This window comes from Acipenser ruthenus, chromosome 3 (genome assembly GCF_902713425.1).
Source record: "Acipenser ruthenus chromosome 3, fAciRut3.2 maternal haplotype, whole genome shotgun sequence".
Classification (NCBI taxonomy): Eukaryota; Metazoa; Chordata; class Actinopteri; order Acipenseriformes; family Acipenseridae; genus Acipenser; species Acipenser ruthenus.
Window position 1 is genome coordinate 79400550 of NC_081191.1, and position 25814 is coordinate 79426363.

At 36.5% G+C, this 25814-nt stretch overlaps 1 protein-coding gene across 3 annotated transcripts in view; it reads left to right on the forward strand.

The window, feature by feature from the left end:
- The window catches only part of LOC117394910 (double-stranded RNA-binding protein Staufen homolog 2), an 88678-nt gene that overhangs the window by 25961 nt on the left and 36903 nt on the right, over positions 1–25814 (forward strand). For all 3 annotated transcript variants that reach the window (XM_033993630.3, XM_033993632.3, XM_033993631.3), the window contains exons 6-12: positions 2623–2782; positions 6037–6144; positions 10148–10360; positions 11108–11245; positions 12676–12807; positions 14114–14174; positions 22567–22865. In XM_033993630.3, the coding sequence (XP_033849521.3) occupies positions 2623–2782; positions 6037–6144; positions 10148–10360; positions 11108–11245; positions 12676–12807; positions 14114–14174; positions 22567–22865 (1111 nt within the window). The remainder of the gene's footprint in view (positions 1–2622; positions 2783–6036; positions 6145–10147; positions 10361–11107; positions 11246–12675; positions 12808–14113; positions 14175–22566; positions 22866–25814) is intronic.

The following is a 25814-nucleotide window of genomic DNA, read 5'->3' on the forward strand; positions in this document are numbered from 1 at the left end:
CTGTGTTTCAAGCAGCTCTTTACTGAATTTCCTCAATGACTCAATGACGGTTTCCATATCCAAATAAAACAAAGTGCCATTTTAAGTATTTTTTGTTCTTCCTTGGGTATTAGAGATATTTGTGAACTAACATAACATAACATAACACAGTTAAAATGTCTGCTGTAAAATTCTGAAGGGAAAAAAAAGACCTGACCAGTGTGATGCCATGTAAACTTTCTTATGTTCTTATGTAGCCTATTTTCTCAACGGTGTAACATCACAGTGGACTGGTGTCAGCAGGTATCTCAACAGTAAAAAGCCCACGCATGTTGTATTATATCTGGTACACAATACCTTGTACTGTTGTTATCATATTTGGCCTGACCTGTGGAAATACATAAAAAAAACAAGTGTGTAATAGTTAAATGCATAATCACACTCCGCTTGACTCAAGTCATCACTATGCTCACCATAGAACACAAAAAATACTTTTTTCTTTTTTCATACACCCCCCCAGCACCCCCACCTAAGTGTTCCCTATCTGGATTTCATGTAATTTTGACCAGACATTGTTTGGTTGTGTTGTCTGGTTGTTTATTAGGTTTAATATGCCGCTGTGTGTTAGTAACTGTTTTCTCACATTACTCTCTGCACCTGTAGCCATAATGTGATACAGTGTTGTCATTTCCTTCCACCTAATTTCAGGCCGCTCCGTCCCACCCTTTTGAACATTTTAACTGTGTGACGTTTTCCTGGTAAAGATGTTTAAAATCAGTGATAACTCGACCAACATTACATTAATTTACTTGCTATCTGTTATTTTACATCTGTGCCAATCATCATCTGTCTATCTAGACGCTGTGTTTCAGAGAAAAAACATTCATGGGTGACATGGTTATTATCTGTCTGGATTGCTTGAGAGAAGATATTTTAGGCGTGCTTTTTCATTCACCGTTTTGTATTATAAGTAATGTATTTTGTATCGTTGAGAGCCACTACACTATACTAATTCAAAGCACTTTTGGTTTTTTTTTTAAAGCTAGAAAGGGTAGTAAGACTTTTCTGTAGATCTTTGAAAAATTGATAAGGTTTTTTTTTTTTTTTTTTTTTTTCCACATGATCGCATTCTGTGCCGTAAACACCCTTGTGAGCCTTTCAAGAATGCACTGGGCTTTCGTCTACTTATGCTGGATTTAAATTCCACACAAAAATAACACTGCTTGCTCAAAAAATCCATCTTAAAAGGTAAAAGCGGGTCACAGGTTGCACAGTCTTAAATCTAGGGGCTTAAAGCACAGCTCATTAAATCAAGAAAGCGCACAGCAATTTGACAGCTCTGTAAGGAGAAGAAAGAACAAGGAATATACATTCTGTTTCTTTGTACTGTAATGCTGAGCCAGCAGTGTAACACAATTCATAGACTGACTATTGATATATAATTGACCCCTTTCATACATTAAATAACTAAATAAATATGCCTAGGTCTCCTCATGAACATAAATAAATCAGTTGTGTCTTAATTCAGTCTAGTTTTGGTATATTCCTCTTGCAGTATAAAAAAGAAACTATGGATACCTGTTCAAGTACAGGAGTAAAAGCTCACCAGCGAAGCGACAAAATGAATACACCCTATACTTTTGATAAGTACCTTTCACACCACAAGCAATGCGACAGGCGACGCGAGAGCGGCACCAGGGTGGTACTGGAGCGACATGAAATAAACAGGATTAAATCCTATATTTTGCGATTTGTCGCATGTTAACTAGGGCATTGAGCAATCAGAGAACAGCTCCAATGCACGTGGTCCAGCGGGTCAGTAGAGCAATTTCCAAAAATGATGGTGGAAAAAATATTACTAGCTGTGGAGAAAGGTCGTCGCAATCACAAAGATACAGAGATGAAAGATAATATATGGGAGTCCATTTCGAAGGAATTGGATATTCCAGGAATGTACGATTTATTGGTATATGTGTTGAAATACCATCAGAGAAGACACTCGCAATTTCCAAATCTTGCTGATGAATATGTACCAGTCTTGATCATAGTTTTGTCAATAGCAAATTTGAACAGCTGTGTAGATCTGGCAGTTTTCAAATCTGTCACATCGTCTCTGTGTTGCTTCTGGTGTGCATGGTCATGTCACTGCGAAAGTTTTTGTCACCCAATTAATAAATCTGCATTGTGTCTGGTGTGTGGCAGCCTTAAGGAGGCTGATAATCTATTCCTGCTGATTAGCTGTACTTTATAATTGCATAGAATCATTAGTTAGTTACTGCTGTAGGTAGCATAGTAAAATGTTTTTCATTTTCCAGGCACTGGAGAGCAAAAGCCAATGCAAAATTTTTTTTTAAAAAAGTTTATTTGGACTCTTTGTTTTACAGGATCTAAAACCTATTTAGTGTTTGTAGTTGTGGTATTTGCTGATTTTATCATTTTAAATCCTGATGTATTTTTAATAAAGTAAGTTTCTCGGTTTCTTTAGCTCCAGCAAAGGACAGAAGATTATTTTATTTTTTCCTTTGGTTGTGTTTTTTAAATTTTTTTTTTTTTATAAAGCTATGTAGCTTGCAAAACGTAATCCTGTTATAAATCAAAGATCTGTTTCCATTTTTTTTCCCTTTTGGCTTGTTTCCAACTTAGGTACCATTACCCAGTACCTAAGATATTTTATGTCCAACTGACTGTGGGGAACAGTGAGTTTATAGGAGAAGGAAAGACGCGTCAGGCTGCTAGACACAATGCTGCAATGAAAGCCCTTCAAGCTCTACGGAACGAGCCCATCCCTGATAAAACACCTCAGGTAACTGCCATTATAAACATAACCGGGGGAAAAAAAGTTTGGTATGGTACCCACTGAGTTGCTTTACCCTGGATTATTGTATTGCTGCATTGTCGTCTTCCCCATATTTCTCCCTGATATTAAATAGTACTGCTAGTTTTGTTTCCACGTATGTACCCTACCTCAGTCTTATTCTGCATCAGACATGTACAGCATCTCTTTTTTGGATACATCCTTAAGCATTTGCACGGACCACTGACTGTGTTATTCATTAGTTTATTATTATTATTATTATTATTATCATCTCTGATAGGGATATAATAAAGGTGGTTGTATGTCCCTTTGTACCTACGTAATTCTGTACATACTAATGTCACACCTTTTAAAATTTTCCAAAAAAAAAGCTAATCCAATTGTGATGCTTGGTATTCATATTATTTAGCAAAGGTTACTGGGAGGATCAGATTTTGGGGACATACTGTATGGAGGTCTCTCTCAGTCTCTACATCTGTTTGTCTGCATGTCATACTTGCATATTTGCATTTATCTTTTATAAAAAGTTATTGCACATTCATGTTCATGTGGTTGAACACTATTATTTACTGTGGACTTCTTGAGAGAGCAAATACATTGTATTCGTGGCAAATTACACCAGCTCATCATATAATGTATATTTTCATTAACAGCTCAACAATTCCATTATTATATTGCATTTAGAGAAGGCATAATGTAACAGTGCTCACAAAAGTATTTGGAAGATCTTTATCCCAAAATTAACAGGCAGTGGAAAACATAAATATACTTTTTGACACAAAGTGAGTAACACTGTCCACTCGGCCAACACACAAGTCTTTAAGGATTCAGATAATCTGAGCAACTTATCTTATTAAAGTATACATCACTGCACTTTGACAGCTCCTTACACATGATTGATTTTGGTGCCGGTCGAGGAGATGACTATCTACTTTTTTTAATGAAGTTTTAAGCATTGTGTTTCACTGTTGCCATGGTGCTGATAGATTCCATTGTTGTTAGTGTAAAAAAAAAGGTTAATACTCTGTTCTTTTAGAATTTTTACAATGCTGTTGCTGTTTGTATAAAACAAAAGTGATTTGTGTTCCTGTTAAATATATTTCTTCAGATCAGAATGAGGATGAATGTAGTGCTTGATTTAATAGTTTTATGTAAAGTGTAAATAAATCAATATGTCACAGGTGATAAAGATTGTATCAGAAGAGCCCTCTGTGGCAATGCTTCCAGATCAGACCAGAAAAATGTGCCCAATTGACCTCCAAAACAAGCCCAACCCACTTTGGTGAGGGGGATTGGCGGATTGCAAACCGACAAATACATGGCGCTGTGTGTTTGAACACTCAGCAAAAGTTAAGTTGTTCAACTACTGTAAAATGCTACAACACAACAGGTATTACAGTGAGTTATTGAACGTAAAAGGGTTGCTACTTTGTTATTGTTAGCTATATGAAAGCTTTAGCTAAATATTGCACCTTTTTTCACACCAATAAGAAACGATTTCCTACCTGTAAATCATGAAACACTAGAACCTGCATACTCTGGTCTCCTCAGTGTCAGGCCCCAATGCTTCTGTTGCCTTGCTGTGGTACATGTTCACATTGAAACACTTTAGCATGTTTTGGCTCGGGACTAAATATTTGCAGCAAATCCCCTTAAGCCATAGTGGACTTGCAGTATGCTGGTCGGAGACTCGTTACCCATCTTGTTCCTGTGCTTGGACTTGTTCATCTGAGAGAACATTCGTTCTACATCAGCATTGCTTTAAAGGCATATGGCCAGTAGGGAGAGTATAAACAGGGCTAGCTGTTTACAGTACTGTTTTTGTCATCCTTCCACTGCTGGAAGTTGATGGCTTGATTCTGAGCATTCATGACACCTAAGTCACCTTTAAACATTCTCAGCATGGAGACAGATTAATATTTGCTGGAAGTCTTTATTGTACTTGTTTAGCTGCTTCTAGAAGAAAGTCTTGGTATAGATTTGTTTCCTGTGCATTATCAAGGTTGGCATCTGCAAAAGCAACACTGAAAACGGCGGACATGCAGGGTGCAATAACATTGATTATCAATGCTGTACATTTTGTACAATGCAGGTTCACATCTTTCTAAAAACATGATCCAACAAGCTCTCCCTGGTCATCAAACTAACTACTGTGTGGCAAGCGACGTAACAGGCCAGTAATAAGCTCTGTTTGGCGCATGGTTGTACAAGATTTCTGTTAGGCGTATGGATGAAAAAAGACTGTGCATTTATCTTGTGTTTGTCTGTGGTCATGTGTTAAACAAGGTCTGCGTGTTGTGCACTTATTTCACATTTACACTTACAGTACCTGCACTTGTCTTTGCTGCCGACTCCTACCACTGGTTTAATTCAATATTTTAGGTTCATCTCATGCTCCCACTCTTTACAGTACTTTTTGCAATACTTGGACCACTTATTTGGAGGCATATTACAAATTGAAATAGCCTTAGCTTCTGATATTTTACAAGCAGGTACACAACACAAGCTCTACTAAGCACAAATAAAAATGTGTTCAACGTCAACGTTCAATGTACCCGAAATGGCAGTCCTGAGCGGGACGAGCAAGCAGCAGTGGACGTGGGCAACGTAGATCAAATGCAGTGATTGGCTATTCAGCACTCTATTTTATCATTTATAGAGAGAATCACGGGACCAAATGGAAATATATGAATGATTGAATATTATTTCAAAGAAACACAACCAGTATTTACTTTCTAGGGGGAATGTCATTTAAGTCCAAAAACCAAAACCAAATTCAAGCTACTCTGGAAAAAACAAACCCAATTACAGACATGGCAACACTGCTCTGTGGGCTTTAGTGAATGTTACAAACCACAATTTATGAATCAGGAAAGGACCAGGACTCAATCAAAAAGGTGGCAGTTCAGGTCTTGCATTGAAGGTGCTTTCTTTGGGAAAGCTAAAATTGTCCTAGCCCATACTGTGCTTGGTTGTATCCTGTTCTATTAATCCCATTACATTTCATGAAATCCAGATACCGTATTTTGTGAAAAAAGCAACAAATAGCATTTTAAAACATGCTGTTTCCATCCATGAAGATGAACTAAAAATAAATCTGAATAACAAGAAGTGTTGATATGTAAGTTGATGAAAAGAAAAACAGAGATAGGCTCAATGCCACAGAAAACAAGGATTTTAACAGGAAACGACTAGAAGCATGGGCATCACAGATTTTTATTTTTTTATACTTTTTGTTTCAGAGCATAGAAGGAAAGAATGAAGCTGAGGAGGACAGTGATGCCAGCAAGTCTGAGATCAGCCTGGTGTTTGAAATCGCACACAAAAGAAACGTGCCTGTCAGCTTCGAGGTAAACTTAACTAAACAATTGACCATTAAGTTGATGCATAAGCACAGTTAAAGCGTTAGTAACCAACATCTTGAATACCTTTTTTTTCAGCTACAACACTGTTCATTCACTCTGTGTGCAGCAGGTATAAAGATCCCATCTGACACTGTCTAATATCTGTTGCATAGGGAGTGAATCTACAGTGTGGTGGCAAAGGTAACTGGACAGCACCACTAGACAATCTATAGAAGAATGATAAGAGACTTGCAAGAATGTTGTTATGCTGATGTTGCTGAAAGCATTATTATTATTAAAAATACTGACAGGAACCGTTTATAAAACACAGGTTGATGGTAAAATCAGCAATTTAAATATACATTTTAATTGTCTGCAAATATGTATGCCATACTCTTAACATGAAACGATGCCTCCTGATTTGAAGGTATAATACTATATTTTATCTTCCCATTTGCGTGAAAGCTGACACTTTGCTGCACATATTAATTTATAACAGTATCAAGTTCTATAAATAATGGCATGTCCTCCAAAGGTAACGTAACTGCTACTGTTCAGAAAGATTTTCATCTCTTAAAAACAGATTACCTACAACAAAAGTCTTGCTTTTCACTCTGATTCTTTTTTTAATTCAAAGTAGTTTTTTTTTTTTTTTTGAGTAATAGGATTTTCTGTCAGTTGCCATTCCCTTGCTGTGGGGAGCACAGTTGAAATATAATCCTTCAGTGCCTGATTCTTTTTTGTATCCTTGGCTAAACCACATCACATGATACAAGTCAGCAGCTTAACTTTCTGTAGCGGTTCAGGTGCTTCCCAGTTAAGTACATTTTTAAATGTGTCTTATAGTGTTGGATTGGAATCTGTTGATACTGGTGATGCTTTAAGTACAGTCAATTGCCCTGGACCAAGGGTAGCACATTTACATTTTTAAATTCTGCAAAGCAGCATTTTAAGTGGCCGTGTTGAGACTGACTCCTCCTGTTTAAAAGAGGGAGTGCATGTGAAAGCTACTACAACTTCTGCTCAGACCTACTCCTGAACCATCTAGTAAAATCCATCAGTGCCCTTCAATTCTGTTACCTAAGATCGCTGCCATACTTTTCTAGATGTGTTGGTGACCATAAAATGGCAAGAGACAGTGCACTTTAATTTATTGTCTTAATGTTTGGTACAAAGCTATATTATAATATTTTCATTACTAGTGTCCAGTCAAAAATAACCATTTCACCTCCATATTGATTTAACCTCTGGCCATATCAGTGATACAAACTCCAGACATTGGCAGAGTGTCTTTCTAGTTGATGGACAGCTGCATTCTGTAGTTCTCACAATCAATTTCTATTACAGGTGGTGGCCTGTGAACATTAACTGCTTCAGTGCCACATTGTTTTAACCTCTGGACATTAGTGATGGTAGTCTATTTTACATGTCAGTGATGCTTTGTTCTTGGGAACAACCACTCCTATTTCTGGTGCGAGATTGAGTACTGTAGGTAGAATGTGGTGATTAGACCTAGCCATACAGAATATTAAACTAAACAAAGACAAGGAGATATGAAACTAAACAAAGACAAGTTGATATAAGTAAAAACATTTGCTAGCTTTAAAAAGGGATCTTAAAAGCAACACGTTTCAACTTTTAAATAAATTGTTTTCCAAGAAAAACTGGTCATGCTTTTTAGGGTGTTGTTTTTTTTTTTTCTCAGTCTTGATCTACAAACAATTTATGTTAAAAGTCTGTTCTCTTATGTTAAATTGTTAACTACAGAGTTTTGCTCAGTTTGCCTGCTTGTCTCCTGCCTTCATATTCAGTACATAGCTGTCTTCTTTGATTCTGTATCCCATTACAAGAGTATCAATGTATACAGCTTTTTTTATTATCTCAGCAAACCTGTGAAAATGAGCAGAAGCAGGATTTTTAAAAATACTGAATCTAGGCTAGGATGTACAGCACAATTAAATATTAAATGCATAATCGAACACCAGGAGAATTACAGTATTTGGCTGTCTAAGGGAGATCCACTGATCCTATGAAATTTACTGTGCTGTCAAAATGTTACGTCATGAATGTACTGTTCTAGCCCAGTGTTCTATTAACTTGTTACACAGAGGTCTTTTGTACTCTGAGAATAATACTTATCAGACATAACAAGTTTGCTTGTCATAGTTGGCATCTGCCTGTTCTCATAAAAATCAATAAATGGCACCAGATCTCCTTTTTAATGAAAACCTTGTTTGAAAGTAGTTCATACTTTTTTTTCTAAACAGGAACTCTTCTTAGTAGGAGCCTGCATGCAACTCTCATGAAAGAGCTTATGACAAATTGGTGTTTTTATTTTATTTATTTATTTTTTGTTAAATAAGATGAAAATTCCAATGGAAAGTGTCTTTGAATGTACGGTATATTGGAGCTAGTATCTGGAACATTAACAGCTCTTTATTATACCCAGATGCAAAGGGGATATACTGTGGTGGAGATGGTCGCACGTTTAATTTATTCATCATACTGATAGTTCTAATTTTGAATTTACAACTCTGGCAGGGATGTGTATTACTGACCTACTTGTTTTAGTTTTTTTTTTAAATGGGATTGTCTTTGCACTGGAGTTAAAGCTTAGTAAATCTGCACCATGTGATTTTAATGTACACCTGAAAACATTCATTTTAACTCACTTTGAGTGAAAAGAGTACAATACCTGCTTAATGTGAACCACCACAGGTGCATGGGATTTGAATTCCCTAGAGTGCTTTTTCTCTACCCACTCTTAAGTTTCTCTTTGAAGCACAACTGCTAAATAAACACAAACTACCCTACAGTAATCCAGCACACAAAAGGGTAAAACACACATCTATTTAATTTAAAGATTACATTCGTCATCATGTTAGCTATTACTAGAAGTAGTTATTGTTCTGAGTTTACACCACCATTCACGTATGTTCTCTGAAGTTTTCAAACTCCATGTGAAAACTAAATAATCACCTATAACTGTTCATTTGAGATAAGAAAGCGAAACCCTGTTTCGTTATCTTGGCTTGAACTGCTGACCAGTTATTTTACATTGAACTGAGCTCTGCTAAAACATGTCCTTGCTTCTCATGTATGCAACAACGGCCAGCCTGGTATCTATAAAGCATGTTGATATACATGTGTAAGATATATTTTATAAGATAGTATCACTTTTTATATTTAGATCTGTTCTCGCTGTCAGTATTATAACATATCTGCAGCGTTCCAGGTTGTTTGTAACAGATTGTCAACCATTGCAGCAAAACTGCCTCCTCGTGGCATAGTAGATGAGTTACTGAGCGACAGATTTCATTTATACAGGAGATGAATCTTGATATATACAGAACCAAATCACTACCATTAAATGGGTTTGTAGTTAGTAGCTACAGAGCTGTATTGCCTCCAACAAAAAGTTGGAAAACATGAGTCACATGGGAATGAACAAAAATCTATTTTTTAAGTTTTTTAAGTTTATTTTTTCTATTTTTTAAACCTGTGTGTAATGCAAACCTGATATCTCAATGTGTTGTGCTGTTTAAAAGAATGAGGACTAGCTACATCTTTAAGAGCTTACCCTTAAGTATAAAAAGTATTTGAAATGTATTTGCTTACGATTGTAAGTCGCCCTGGATAAGGGCGTCTGCTAAGAAATAAATAATAATAATAATAATAATAATAATAATAATAATAATAATAATAATAAAAGACCCATTATTATTATGGATCCATATTTCCTTAAAATTAAGAAAAAGTTAACTCCTTCAGGGTAAATTCACTTTTTGTTTCTCTTCCTGTCTATCCACCCGCCCCCCCCCCACACACACACCATGTTTGTGTCTTGGGATAGGTCTAGGTAACTGGTGAAAGAGGATCTGAAACGGTGGCCTATTGAGATTCAAGGGAAAGTTCAACTGACCCATCAATGCTTCCACTTTATTTGATTGGGTTCTTTGACATTGAACATGTTTTGGTTGCCTGCAGTCAGCTCTATCTTTGTTATCAGGTGATTAAAGAGTGTGGTCCACCACACATGAAGAGCTTTGTCACGAGAGTGAAGGTTGGGGATTTCACAGCAGAGGGAGAGGGAAACAGTAAGAAACTTTCCAAAAAGCGGGCTGCAATATTGGTACTACAAGAACTGAAGAAACTTCCTTTCCTCCCTGTGATTGAAAAACCTAAACTTCATTATAAGAAACGTCCTAAAACTATATTGAAGGTAAGTGGAATTTGGGTGATGTTGATAGAACGTGACCATTAATCAACTTGGTGGTTGCTACTATAGCAAATTCACATCTTCCCAAGTGTGAATAGAAATCAATACAGCTAGGATTGTGTGTACAAAGAAATAAGCAACAATATGCAGTATATAGGAGTAATAACAACAATAAGTAGTGAGATGTTTGCTATTGCTTTAATATGGGATCACTGGGACAAGTCCCTAAATTTGAGCTTACCAACTATGAAGCATGCTATTGACAGGATTAAGGGCATTGAAGCTGGGTTCTTTATGTTAAGAAACGTATCTCCTCTCTGTGTATTTAATTAGTAATATTTTTAATACTTCAGTTACAAACCACAAAATTGTAAAGGATGGACATTCCAGTTATACTTCAGCACAGTCATCTTACTTGGTTTTTACATTCTTTTCTTGTACACTATAATTAGATTTCTTTATAGCATAAAAAAGCAATCAATTCCTAGTCGGTTGAATTTAATTTGACAGCCAGGATAATTGGTCATATTTTCTGCTTCTGTGACCTTAGAAAATGCTCCACAGTCGTAACAAATTAGTCCTTGTTCAAAATTGATGTGCCGCTCTTGGTTCAAGTTTATGTTTGTGCCGCTCTTGGTTCAAGTTTGTCTTTCTGACTACAAAATGTGTTTAGTCTTACTTGGTTCAGGTGCATGTTTCAGCATTCCAGTGTGATTCTGGTGCAGAGATAATGACATTTTTCACTTTTAGACTGGCCCAGAATATGGTCAGGGAATGAACCCCATCAGTCGCTTGGCCCAGATCCAACAGGCAAAAAAGGAGAAGGAACCGGAGTATGCTCTGCTATCCGAGAGAGGAATGCCCCGTCGCAGAGAGTTCATCATGCAGGTAATAGGGACATGATTAACATGCAGGCCCATTCACATAGAGACACTTAGAGATCTGTTTAGAGAAAGAATGTTTAGAAAGAGGAATACAAGTGATTACAATTATATTATTCCTAATGGTTAATCAGTGGGAATCCAGTCTTAAATATTATTATTTAACTATTTGTTATACCAGTATGTGATTCATGTTCTGATGGGTTTTTTCTCCTCATTTAATTAGTTTATGTGCTTTATGCAGTGTTGTTGGAATCAGTGCATTGTTCTGTGGCTGCAATAAGGGCATAACTGAAAGCCCTTTTATCACAACATTAGAATTTTAAGATGTGATCTCTGTGTAAAAAGATATTGAAGACACAGAGGAGGCCTAACACCAGAAGAATTGTATTTCAATAAAAACATATTTGAAAGCTTGTATGTGTGTGTTTGTTTCTGCAGGTACTTGGTGTAGAGGTATTGTACTGACTTGTGCATTTGCTGGAATCTTGTTAATAAAAAGATGTGTTGGTTAACTTTCCATCCCAGTTCTGTAGTGTGCAACTCTGGCTCTGTGAATGTACGGCATGGGGGGGTAGAAGGGAACTAGAGTTCCTTAGACTATAAGTTAGTTAGAATTTAAATAATGTGACATCTTAAATTTGATTTCTGGCATTTCAAGACTTTAAAGCTTTCTTAACCCTCTAAGTTTAAACTGGGCTTCAAAGCACCCCTAAAATGATAGGAAGATGCATGCTAAAAAGTATTTTTTACTTACATTGAGCCCATTTTGGACCAGTTATTTGTCACATTATATCTTTTGGTACCTGATTGGCTGGCAGTATACTACCTGATCCAGGTTGCCAGAATAGACACTTTTTACTAAACTGGAATAAGTAAGGTGTAATGAAAGCTGTTGAACAAGTGTTTCAGTTGCTGGTCATGCAATTGAAGGGAGAATAAAACGGTTCATTTATCACACCTTTGTAAAGTTGGTTTAAGTTTGGTGACACAGATATTTTCATTTCCCCAGCCTACCAAACGGTATAATACTTAGAATGCATTCTGTGTTTGTTTGTAAGCGATGTCCTTTTCTTTAAAAAATATTCTTTAATTGTCTCCTGTCCAGTAATTAGACTGTGTGTGTGTGTGTGTGTGTGTGTGTGTGTGTGTGTGTGTGTGTGTGTGTGTGTGCGCTTTCCACATTGTTCCTGCTTGGGCTGTGTGTATAAATGTGTTTCTGCTCTTTGGCTTGCTGTATTTAATTGACTATAAATCAGCGTTGTTGCTAATAAACCACAGACGGTATTTTGTTTATTTATTTTTTTATATGGTAAGCAGTCTGTTTCAAGTTCTCTACTGAGTTTCAGCCTTTAGGTCTAGAGTCACTTGGACTTACAGCTTTTTTCCAATGGTGCAGTCTGTGATTAGACTTTGACTTTGTTTTCTTTGATCTAGGTGAAGGTCGGCAACGAATCTGCAACTGGAACTGGTCCTAATAAGAAAGTGGCAAAACGGAATTCAGCAGAGGCTATGCTGCTGCAGCTTGGGTACAAGGCATCTTCCCCTGCACAGAGTCAAGCAGAGAAGGTGAGGATCTCTTAGTACTGTTGGGGGTTTATATAACTAAAACCAAGGTTTTTTTTTTTTTTTAAATGAACATCGGCTCGCATCAGTTTTCTAACACTGACGGCATGATTCTGAGTTTTAGCGCAGGTCTGTTATAATTAGATTTATTCCTTCAGGGGAACTGATTTTTTTAATAAGCTTTCATGTACTAGCATCAAAAGATTAGAGATTAGCCTGGAGAGAAGTAAGAGAATCGAATGCATTAGAATTAAGGAATGGTAATAAAATCCCAAATTTTCACAAACTGCTTGTAATTTGCATGAATAGGAATGTTATGAAAGAAGAGTAATATGTGTGACAGGATAGCGTCACTGGCAGTGCTGGTTACCGACAGGAGGAAGACTCAGACACAGAAAGCTGTAGTTTAAGCACACTTTTAATCAACACACCAAACAAAATAAACAGTTCACACTAAAACACGACTACTTAGGCTGGGCATTAGCCTTCACTAATACAGTCCAAAAACACACAGTGTATATCCACAGTGTACCCACAGTTACACTCACCAACTCCCTCCCCCAGACATAGGATTTCTCCTCTCCTATATACCGTGGCTGGAGCCTAATTAACCAGCAATCATTCAATTATGGCACCAGCCACATTCGCACATGTATTCTTGCAGGGAGGAATTTAAACCCTTCCCTGCCAACCCAATATTCCCCACACACCCATTACACCAGCAGGGCTTCCACCCTGCCACATATGTTAACAGGATCCTGGTACACATTTTAGTCCAGTCTGTGAAAGCTGTTTAAATGAAGTATATGCTCTTAACAATCATCCCTGTTATTTAAATTAGATTTGGCCAGAATTCTGGATTGCGTGAAAACTGGGCACCACACAATGACCTAATAATAAAATACATTATTTTTAAGTTATAGAGAGAAAAAAAAGTATTGTGATAAATTAAGTTTTCAGTTAAATATTTAGAAAAAAAAATAAATAAACATGCTGTTTAAATTTGTATTTATTTTTTATTTACTGTTATAAATGTTTAAACTTATACACCCTTGGTTTAACTGTGCCTGAAATATTGGAGTAAAATATTTATCTTTTAACATACATGTACAAATTATTCCTAATATTATTATTAATTTGTTTTTCAGTGATGTTTCCCTGCACAGTGAAAATGTAGTTACTATAAATAAGAATAAGGTTTTAAATTCTGGGAAAGATACATCTGAATAATGGTTAAGTCATTTAATGCTTTTAACCTAATGCAGGTCTAATGTTGCTTCCTTGAAGTTGTCCGCTTTTATTTTTATAGCCTGTGGAGAACAAAGGCTGGAACGGACAAAAGGCAGCTTTTCCTGAACCAACAAGTAACAGTACGTATTTCATGTTCTCTCTTGGAACAAATCCCCCTATTTAATTTGTCTGTCTTTGATAAATAGGGGTTTGATTGTCATCTGTTTTGTTTGTATATTTAGTGTGTGGTGCCTGTAAATTTCCCCTCCGTGCACAAAGGTTTAAATAGTGGAAATTGGCACTGGTGCTATCTAGGGTTTCTGAGTTAGAACGAGTGACGATTACTTACTTTTTCTTTCATTCGTTTGTGTCATTCTGGATTAGGCACTGTACAGATTAAATAAATTACTTTTATAGTTTCCAGTAAATGTGGGATGTGTACTGATTGCAAACCTGAGTACCACTTCATGTTATTCTAATAATATTAAATATTCAAGTGCCCAGTATTTCAGGATACTCCTTTGTGAAACTGGCAGTTATAAGTTTCCTGTGCGGTGGAGTGAGTGAGTCACCCAGAAATTGTAACATCAACTACAGTGTGCAGTTCCAATGAAAAGGAGCATAAAACAAGACTTTAACAGAGTTTGAAGGATCATTTTGCACAATCCTGCAGTGTTTAAAAGGCTGAAGCATCAGAAAAAATCTTCTATCATATAATTAATTTTGTGTTATATCACATGAAAACTGAGAGCTATATTCTTTGTTTTTTGTTATTCATTATTACATTTATCTCTTTTGAAGTGTAATGCTGGTTTTGTACTCTATGTTGTAGTAAAGTCAGGTATCAGTTATTATTATTTGTTTATTTAGCAGACGCCTTTATCCAAGGCGACTTACAGAGACTAGGCTGTGTGAACTATGCATCAGCTGCAGAGTCACTTACAATTACGTCTCATCCGAAAGGCGGAGCACAAGGAGGTTAAGTGACTTGCTCAGGGTCACACAATGAGTCATTGGCTGAGGTGGGATTTGAACCAGGGACCTCCTGGTTACAAGCCCTTTTCTTTAACCACTGGACCACACAGCCTCCAGCTGAAGGGTTAACATGTTTATTTAGCAGTAAGAGAATAATAATCAACCTGTGTTTATGCCCTATGCTTATCACAATCACGCATGCCAGTATTTGTAAAATAAGTTTGTATAACATTCTGTTTCACAAGCCAGAAAACAGGATTATACAGGAGGAGATGTTATACAGTTGAATATGACCTTGTTCATTAGTTGGTAGTTTAGTAGTTTATACTATTCATAGTTTTGTCAAATAAACTACATCTAAACTATACACACAGTTGTAGTACATAGCCCAATGGAAATTCATAATTTCTAGAAATTTCTTGAAAACAAAGAATTTTAGGAAAAAGCTTTTGTAGCAAAAGTTTTGCTTTTGTGGATGAGGAAAAAAAAGTTACAAGAAATAGATGTCTACAATTATTTATTTCAGCAACTACTCAGGAAATGCAGCATTTAAAAAAAGTGATTGTTGGTTACTACACAGTGCTTTGTGGCCTGATCCCATATAAAAAATACTATAGTACCATCCAAATTCACTGTAGTTTCCAATAGTATACTACAGTCAAGGCTGTAGCCAGCAATGAAAAATCACAGAGGCACTTATTTATAGTAAGTACAGTGTCTATCAGGGGGCAAGACCCCAAACCCCTTCCTAAAGTGACATAATAATATTCACAACCTGGGTCCTCTAAACTGCAGTTTACAAGCCGCTTCCACTAGTGGTTTAGAATTGGAATATTAATAAGATGGGTTCGCTAAACTGCAGACTACCAAGGGAATTCATTATTCCTTATTATTAGGCTGATATATACTTATTTTTAATCAACTGTATTACTTTGCCTCACCTTGTAAAAAATAAAGAATAATCCTTGGTTGTTTCGAAGCCATTCGAACACGTTTTAACAGCTCTGGTGGTATGAACTAAGCCGTATGGTGTCGCTGTAGTCTGCAGTAACAGTAAAATATTTTGAAGAGCACAGAGGCTATAGATATCAGCGGGACCTTTAATGTGTGCTCACAACGAGGGATGGAATGCATTTTATTTTGCGGCAAAGCAACGTGTAAAAGAGCCTAAATAAATAATTATTAGTATGATTTTAATGGAGGCCCGTGCCTCATAGCTAGTTATGGCCTTGACTTTGCTATAGCAAACTATAATGTTTTTGATAGTACTATAGTATTTTATTATATGGGATAGTTGCAGTGTATTAATATTAAAATGAAAAAATAAGTAATTATGGTGGAGCTTTCATGTGATGTTGTGTTTCTCTCAAAGTATTTTAATACCACAGTTATTTTTTCAAAAGTTTTGATGTTTAACACTGAGATCAGGACCAGCGCTATGGGGGGTGCCAGGGGGTGGGCCGGCCCTCCCAAATGTCGCTTTGGCCCACTCAGATCCACTTTCCTAAACGGTTTTAAAAAATCGTATTAAGATTTTTTTTTAAATCTCTAAGAGAATGAAGTTGGGTGGGACAAATGCTTATATTATATTCCATTTCATTTTCTAATTTCATCAGTGCATTTTTACATTTTCTATTTGACTCATATTTAATGGAGAGATTATAAAAAGGTTAGTACATTTAGGTTACCGTTAGTGATTTAGTTTAAAGTATCAAAGTCTGACTGCCAAGGAAATAGATTTTTAATTTTTTTTTTTACCATCCATTCATTTTATTTAGTTATTTGCGTACATTAAGTTTGTTTTATTTACTTCTGGGCCTCCTTACCATAGTTCTGCTGCATCACAATGGATCGATTTCTTATTCGACAAAATAAAGAACCTGTGCCTCACACTACTACTAGTAGCACTAATAATAAAATAACCTATGCCTCACACTACTACTAGTAGCACTGATAATAAAAGTCCAACGGAGGAAAGTAACATCAAATCTGCCATTGCTTCTTGTTCTTCTAGTGCAACAGCTGACGATCTTAATAGAGATACTCCTAGCCAGTCTGTTTTAAAATTTCTATCCACGCCGAGGTATGTGTTGGTCAGCGAGAGAGAAGCTTTAATGCAAGTTGGTTTAAAACGCGTCCCTGGCTCGAGTATTCCATAACAAAACATACCTGCTTTCGTTTTCCTCGTCGCATTTTCGGGGTAGTAAATTACAAGGACACCGTGTTTACAGCACGCGATTTAACAATTGGAAATCTGCACTTAAACGTGAAAAGGGTTTTCACAAACATGCCATGAGTCATGCTCATTTATAATCTGTTGCTGCTTGGAGTGTTTAAACACAGACAGGCAACCGGAGAAACAACTGATTCTCTGTTAGGCCCTGAACAAGTGGAGAAAAACAGGTACTACGTTAAAAGCATTGGAGAGAGAGTATGTTTTCTTGTAGTCCATGAACTCCCCCTTTGTAGTGATAGTGATAATATAGATGATGTGGACCATTTTACAGCTGGGCTTTTCATAAAGCTATTTGAATACCCTCTGCAGAAAGATCCCAAATTAGCAGAGATAGTAAAGACTATACCACAAAATGTAAATTATACATCAAAAGATATACAAAATGAAGTGATAGAGATATTAAGTAAAATGGTTCTTAATCAAATCAAAGAGAAACATATGCATTCTGATTCTAGTGGGTACTGTATCAAAAGTGATGGGACACGATTTAAGTGCAATGTAGAAAATCTGTCCATCATGGTAAGATTTGTTACTGATTCAATATTATTATTATTATTATTATTATTATTATTATTATTATTATTATTTATTTCTTAGCAGACGCCCTTATCCAGGGCGACTTACAATTGTTACAAGATATCACATTATTTGGTGCATCAGTGATGAGTGGGGTCAATGGAGGTGTGCAGGCTTTGCTGCAAAGAAAACTAGGAAGGCACATACCGTACTTACATTGTTACAACAATCAGTGTCACTTAGTAGAAGTGCATGCAATTCAGAGTGAACCATGTGCAAAGATTTATTTTGATCATAGTAGTTCTCTATGCATTTTTTCATCAGCACTACATTACTCAAAAGTACAATGACCCTTCACTAAAGAGATTGCTAGAAATTCGCTGGACAAGCCATTTTGAAATGACCAAATGTGTTGTTGACAATCAGGATCTTATTATTGATATACTGTCAGAAGTCTCAGAGGATAATGTTGCTTCCATAGACTTATGTACAGAAGCATCCAGACTTTTTTCTTAGCTGAAGAGATAGAGCTTGTTTGTTCTTAGAAAGATCCTAGTCCATAATCTTGGTATTTTAAAGCCAGCCAATGCTGTTCTTCAGTCACAATCCGTTGATCTGTGATCTGCTGGTGAGGTGATAAGATGAGTAAGCAGCTAGGACACTAGGACATTCAGACTGCAAGTATTGCTAAATCTGACTGCAGTCTGACATTAAAGAGACCTATGTTAAACATTCTAGATAGAGCAGTGTCAGAGATATAACACAGATTTTCTCAGAAGGATCTGGATTTAATTTGTCTTGTCTTGTACCCCAGTCAAGTACATTTCTTGATGCTACCATGCTAGAACCTCTTCAGATGATAGCTGTTGTTGACAAAAATGACAAGGCCAATGAAATTGTTGTAGCTAAACCTATGTTGCTTAAAAATCTCAACAAAGATGCAGACTGTGATGCTATCTGTAAACTTCTGCATGGATATGCAGATGCTTATAGGAATTGCCTATAAGCCTATATTATTACTGCAACAGAAAATTACTATGTTTAAAAGTATGTGTCTAAATGGTGGCCCCTCTAAGAGGTCTACTCCCCCCCCCCCATCCTAAAGGAGCTGGAGCCAGACCTAACTGAGATCCTAATAAACCTGTCCTTTTAAATCCAGAATACATTTTAAAAAACAGCATTTCTATTGGGTCTGTGAATTTATTAGTTTTGTGTATTTTCAATTACCAAAAATATGGGTTGGACAGCAAAAATATGTTTCCCTGTCTTGTCAAGCTTGTAAACCACTTGATTTCTTGGGAGCTAACAGCCCCTGGCCTTAAAAAAATATATACTATGATACTATTTTCTCCTTTCAAAACTTGGCATCTCTGTAGTAGCCTAAACTAACCTAAAGTGGTATTGCATTTGCAGACGTGCCTATACAGTGTATTTTAGGATACTGAGAACAAGATAAACACCAGGTTATTTTGGCAGTATTTTGTGTTTCTTGTTTGGTACCCAGACTTACATTGCAGTATTTTTAAATCTTTGCCAAACTAGTTGCTTAATTTCTAATTAACCTCTTATATTTTCATTTTCTTTCTTTTTTAAAAATATTTTTAAAACCAATTTTCCTTTCTATTAACTCAAGCCAATTTTTTTCTATTCAATACAGTACTCTATTCAATTAGCAGTACCTAGCAACCACATTTCCGGGGGGAAAACGGTAAAGAGCACATCAGTCATAAATTTAATGCTACAACAATTAGTAAAAGACCTATTCATTTTCATATCTCACAGGCATGATGTTCTGTATCTATCTGTATTAAATATTTGTTTATGTATTTATGTTTTACACTACATTCACAATGGAAATATCTGCAAACTGAACTCTCTAATTCCAAAGGGGGTACAAAATGGATGATGTACTGTAAATCTCATATGTCTGTTGTATTGGTAATATCATTTCAATATTGCAGTTAAATGTTATATTTGTATTTTATACATACACAATATATTCAGCTTTATAACAAACATTTTTATGTTTTGTCTTTATTTCTTAATTCAAATATATAATATGTTGTTTTAATTAAAGCTACTTTTCTCTGCATTGTATCCTTAGTTGTATCCCTCACAAGTCTCTTTTTTTATTGCATCGTCTATAAAATCGCTTCGAGGAGCGTTTTGATGAGGCCATTCCTCGTTGGAGCATTGTACCAAAATCATTTCACTGGGGAAAGTATGATTCCACCTTTTTTGCGCCCATGTAGTGACCTTTGTTATAGTGTTAGTGTCTTGCGCTTTTTCACAAAAACATTTTTCAATTGTCTATATTAATGTTGTTGTGTGTATTTACCGTTTACCTTTTTAAAAAGGGCAAATTGCACATTGCATACCGCTGTTTTAGTTATGGCATCTTAATTTAGAACACAGGTTTAATTCCCAAAGCCAGCCTCTGAATTCCTAATCGTGGTGCCATGAATTGTGTGTATACACTTGTTGATAAAATGTCATTATTTAGTGTTTTGTTCTTCTGGGATATTAAAAATAATTTGGTTGTCTCGATCATCGCCTCATTCTGTTTTTATTTACTGCGGGCCTGTGTATCGTTACATAATCTGAGTTCTGGTCTAGTACAGTACACTATACGACTGCCAATCTGAATAATCTATGCTAAGTAAGCACTGTTTTTACTGGACGCACCTACTATGCATCGATATTAAGGAGAAAGACGTTTCCCTCTTAAATTAAGGCATACTCTTGTGGTGGCAGTAATGATTGCTGAGTTCGGTGTCAAGTAATGGCTATCTTTTAAAGCAGCAAGATTCTTTCAATTAAGAATGGCCTTGATTTACCACTTTTACAGTTTTGTTAAGGAAATAGACATACAAAATTAAAATAAATGCCAAGCGTGTGTAATTAATGTAAATTAATTAACAGTAATTATCCATACAATGAATACAAAGTCCATTTCAGGATTTTATACCTAGAAGTTATTTATTTTACCCCAGAGCCCAATGCAAGCCCAATGCATTAACATAGAAAAGCAAGATGTAATTTAGGAGTACAGTGGGTCTTCACAGTTGCTGCTGTCATTCTGCCTACTGAAAACTACTGGAGGTCTAATCAGTGCTCTATAGAGTAAATGCCCCCTGTTGCACTACTTGTATGAAACTCATAGCAGCATTATTTGAGAAACACTGATCCAATCATTTATTAAGTGGGTGTCTTTTTATCAAGGGTTTCTCTTGACATTGTTATTTAAACCTCTTTTCTTAAACGTGCATTGTCTTATTGTCAAATTTGAAGTGCTTGATTTATAATAATGATCTTCTTTTTATGTTTAAAAGCCGTGGCTGAAATATGGTTTTTGTTTTTTGGAATAGCTCCATATTTTGTTCAAAAGAGAAGGCTGTTATTTTGAGAGGAACATTCAAACCAGCTAAGGAACCATGGGAATTTTCTTTTTTTCTTTCAGTATAACAGCACCGATGACCGAGGCCCTTCAGTGCTTTTTACTGCTTAGTAAAATGTGCATTGTCATTAGGTTTCGGAAGTTTGGCTGTCAAAACTACTAATTACATACATCTTGGGACCTTTGAGATGTTAGAGTAAATTATCCTCCCAATTCTGATGCAGGACAGACTCCCCCAGTCTGTAGAAATGAGCTTTCATCGATTTCAGGTTCAGCTGTTAATGAAGGGTCCAGCCCTTGAAAAAATGTAATCCCTGTCAATTTCAACTACTAACAGCAGACCATTATTCACCCAGTTTAAGACACGCAGGCTTGCCTCTTCTGTTAATCAAAAAAAGGCCTTCTTCCCAGCTTCCGAAATGTTTCTGCCAACCTGTATTAAAAACTACATCACTTACAGTAATACTAAGTTAATTAATTTTTCTATATAAAACAAAAGTTGATCAGTGTAATCAATCAGTGATTGCAAGAGGGGGGCTTTTTTGTGAGAAGAAATAATTGCATAATAACGTTATATGGGATTCTAATGGGATTTTGATTTAGCGTACTGTATAACTCCACCGTTATTTTTACTGTATATGGGGGAGGTTAATGTCCGCCATGTGTCTACAACTCTTGCCTGCCATGTCAAGGATTGGAAAATGAGAATTGTGGTTTACTGCCACCAATGTGCAGTGCAAGAATGTCAAAACAACATGGTTAATGAATATTAGTGGGCTGTTTTGGCCCTTACTCTAATAAACTTGTACAGTGTTCATTATTTTTGGATGTAAATATCTGAACCAAATCAGTAAGGACATATTAAACTAATTCTCACTTTCCTAGTCTCCTTTTCAGAAGTTCACAAAAAGTTGCAAACTTTGGCTTGTGGAAATGCCTCACAATAGCCATTTCCAAATGTTTATTAAGGCAGCAAAATGTAATCTGAATACCTTTGCAGTTTTGAGACCCGTGTTTCTTTACTGCAGTTGTGTGGGTGCTTTTCATGTGTAACACTGAAAATGTAGTACATTTTATCCATAGGGCAAAAAGGGTTCTTTAGATTTCTAACACTTACACACTTTCTGGGGGTACCGCTCTACTTTGTGCAAGCAAACCTGTCACATCCTGCACATGAGCAAACTGGTGTCTGTTTTGAATTTATCCAGGGAGACAGGAGATGTTGGCACCCTGTGCTGAAAACCAAACCGTTGCTCGTGGCTAAATGTGTATCTGACACGGGAAATAGAACAGGCCTCTCTTTTTTTTTCTTTACTTTTAATGACAATACAGCATGTGTGTAACTCATTGTGGGGGAATAATGAAGGGAACAGCATAGTACATCCCTCTCATTTGTTTCAATCCACAGCTCAGAAGGGAATACTCCATCTCTCCCCTGATGTTTATCAGGAAATGGAAGCAAGCCGGAACAAGACTGGTCCCGCAGCTGTTGTTAACTATCTGCATCCAAAAGACATTGGCCAGGGTTCCGGTTCTTTCTTTAGCACCACCAGCAACACGGCAACCATTGCCAGGGAACTCCTGCTCAGTGGCATCTCTCCGACTGCTGAAGCCATAGGTTTGAAAGGAAAAGCACCTGCTTCGACCTGCGCCTCTGTGCAGCCTTCACAACAGCTGGAGTACTTGGCCAGGATTCAAGGCTTTCAGGTATGGAAAAAATGAAGTTGTTAAGCAGAACTCCCAGCAGTGCCATGTCCATACCACTCAAGCTTCAGTCTGCAGCATTTATCATACTGCTACGGTATTTGCATCAAGTTAGGACTGTTAAGTGAAGCATGCTCACAAGCTTTAAATGCTGTAGACTGTGCCAAGAGGGTTATTGCTAAGATTTTTTCCACAACTAAATGAATAAATACAAACTTGGGAACTTTTTGTTCTCTCTGTGCACTGAAGTTATTTTCCATCAAAACATAGTTCTGCCATTTTTCTTTTCAGCATATATTTATTTTATTATTATTAAATATTTTTAAGCTTTAGGGTCTTTGACATCAAAAACATATATATATATTATTTATTTTTTTTACTTTTGTCATGTGTGTGGTAGGTAATTGCAGAACCATGTCACCCCCGGTTGGAAGATAAGACACATTTATATTAAATCACTTATTTGTTTTGGACTGTTAGAATTTGCACAAGATAAGAAACTGCTACCTCAGCAGCACTCAATAGAAGCCATTCATCATGTGCTTTTTTAAAATATTTTACAGTAAAATGTTCTGGCACTTGTGCTGCCTTGGGGTTTCCATTGGTAATCCATTGTTGTTGCATTGAGTTTCCTGTGTGCTGAAACCTGATGAAACAATACAGAACAGTCATACAGCAACCATATGAAACATTTGGCTTATGTTAAGTTAGACAATTGTTTACAATGACATTTAAACATTTAGAATAAGGCAGGCCTCTGTTGTCATGCATCAGAAGGTTCCCACCAGTTAGAACTGTATTTTTTAAAGGGTACATCAGCACTACATGAAAAATAAAACCTAAACTATCCCACCTTGCTGTTCCGAATGTATTTGGCCATTGTATAATAATCCCTATGCACCCAAACATCTGCATAATGCCACACTGCTATGTCCAAAATCCTATGTTCTCGAGCATCTCTTCTGAGCCAAAAAGCATGACTTCCGCATGTATCCTGACATGTACTCTGAAACATACCGGCGCATATACCGAAGCGTTGTATAAGCTATATTTCCTCCATTTGGAAACACACTAGTCTGTGTGACAAACATGGTCTGTGTAATTTTCCATAAGGAAGGAACTTGTTCCTGCTTTCGTTTTGTGTAGTAGACATCTTTCACAATGTACATGTTTTCTTCGCATGTTGTATTTTGATGTATTATGATTAATGTTGCATTCAATAAAAAAAATAAAAAAATGTCTGTGCTGTGTAAGTGGTTGCGGGGAAAAGAAAACCCAAGACGGAGTTGTTCTCATTTTCAACTAATAAATGTATTTCCTTTTGGAATTAGGTCTTTGATGATGATCCGATGATTGTGCACAATCATCTACACACCGTTGAGTGGGAAAGTCGAATTCGGCCACAAACTCCATCTCCCTGTCAGTTTCTGAACACTCTGATGTTGAAATATTGTCTGTCATTATTTCAGATGTTCCCTGTGTTCAGTCACGCTGCTTTGCTGATGAAAATTTGAATTGAAACTGTTAATGACACAACTTTGATATGGGAGTGGAACAGTATGTTTTTCTTTCCGTTTGTAGATTTTTGCTTGTCATTGTAACTGTGTCTGTTTGGGTGTTTTTGCTATCAGACACCTTGGGGTATACAGAAATAGCAAAAACATCCAAACAGACACAGTTACAATGGCAAGCAAAAATCTACAAACGGAAAGAAGAACATACCGTTCCACTGCCACAAGTTGCAGGGATTTTACAGGCTGAATTGGAACCAGGAACGTGATTATAATGGAACCTTGCACCGTATAATAACAGGGAGATGGAATTTGTGGCCGAATTCGACTTTCCCACTTAAACGGTGTGTAGATGATTGTGCATGTGTTGTGTTAGGAAATGCAAATGAAAACCAAATACGAAGGATGAAAAAATGCAATATTTGTTTTTTAGGTCGGATCATCCTCAGAGACCTCATTCCAAAAGGAAATACATTGTTTCTGAATCTCATTTGCTAGTTTATTTGATACGTGTCCATTCTGCACACATTCCGAATCAGCTGGAGCTATATCTAAGACTCTGGGGACGTATATTGAAGTAACACAGTGCTGCTATAATTGTGGGCAGGTCCCTTCATTAGTTGGAAATGAGAACAACTCTGTCTTGGTTTTCTTTTCCCCGCAACCACTTACACAGCACAGGTGGGTTTTTTGGGGTTTTTTTTTTTTATTGAATGCAACATTAATCATGAAAGATGTCTACTACACAAAACGAAAGCAGGTACATGTTCCTTCCTTATGGAAAATTAGACAGATCATGTTTGTCACACAGACTAGTGTGTTTCAACGCAGAGGTAATGTAGCTTACACAACGCTTCAGTGGGCATGCGCCGGTACATCTGACAGTACACACGGAAGTCAAGTTTCTTGGCTCAGAAGAGATGCTCCAGAAGAATGATTTTGGACATTGGCAGTGCGGCATTATGCAAATGTTTGGATGCATACGGATTAGTATACAATAACTAAATACATTTGGAACAGCAAGGTGGGATAGTTTATGTTTTATTTTTCAAGTAAACAGTAACAGTAAACTTTCATGAACATATTGGGCCACATTGCTCAAGGTCTTTACAAAACTGGCAACAAGCAAAGCACACGTTTAATTTAAGCACTTAAAGATTTTCCATCATTGTTAGTTAATAGTAACATTAACAGTTTTAAAAAAAAAGGTTTAAAATGGATCAAATTGCATTTTGGTGTAAAGAACTTGAGTTACTGACCCAAAGGGCCCTATTTTTAAGCTAACAGGAGGGGCCCAATTGTTTAGGAGTTAATATTGGTCATTGTCTTTACATGGTAAAAAATAAAATGCAAAAAGCAGGAGGAGATAAGGATGGATCCTTTACCATTGTCCTAAGAAGGTTTGTGATTTATCCGCATCATCAAATCTTCATTTCACAAA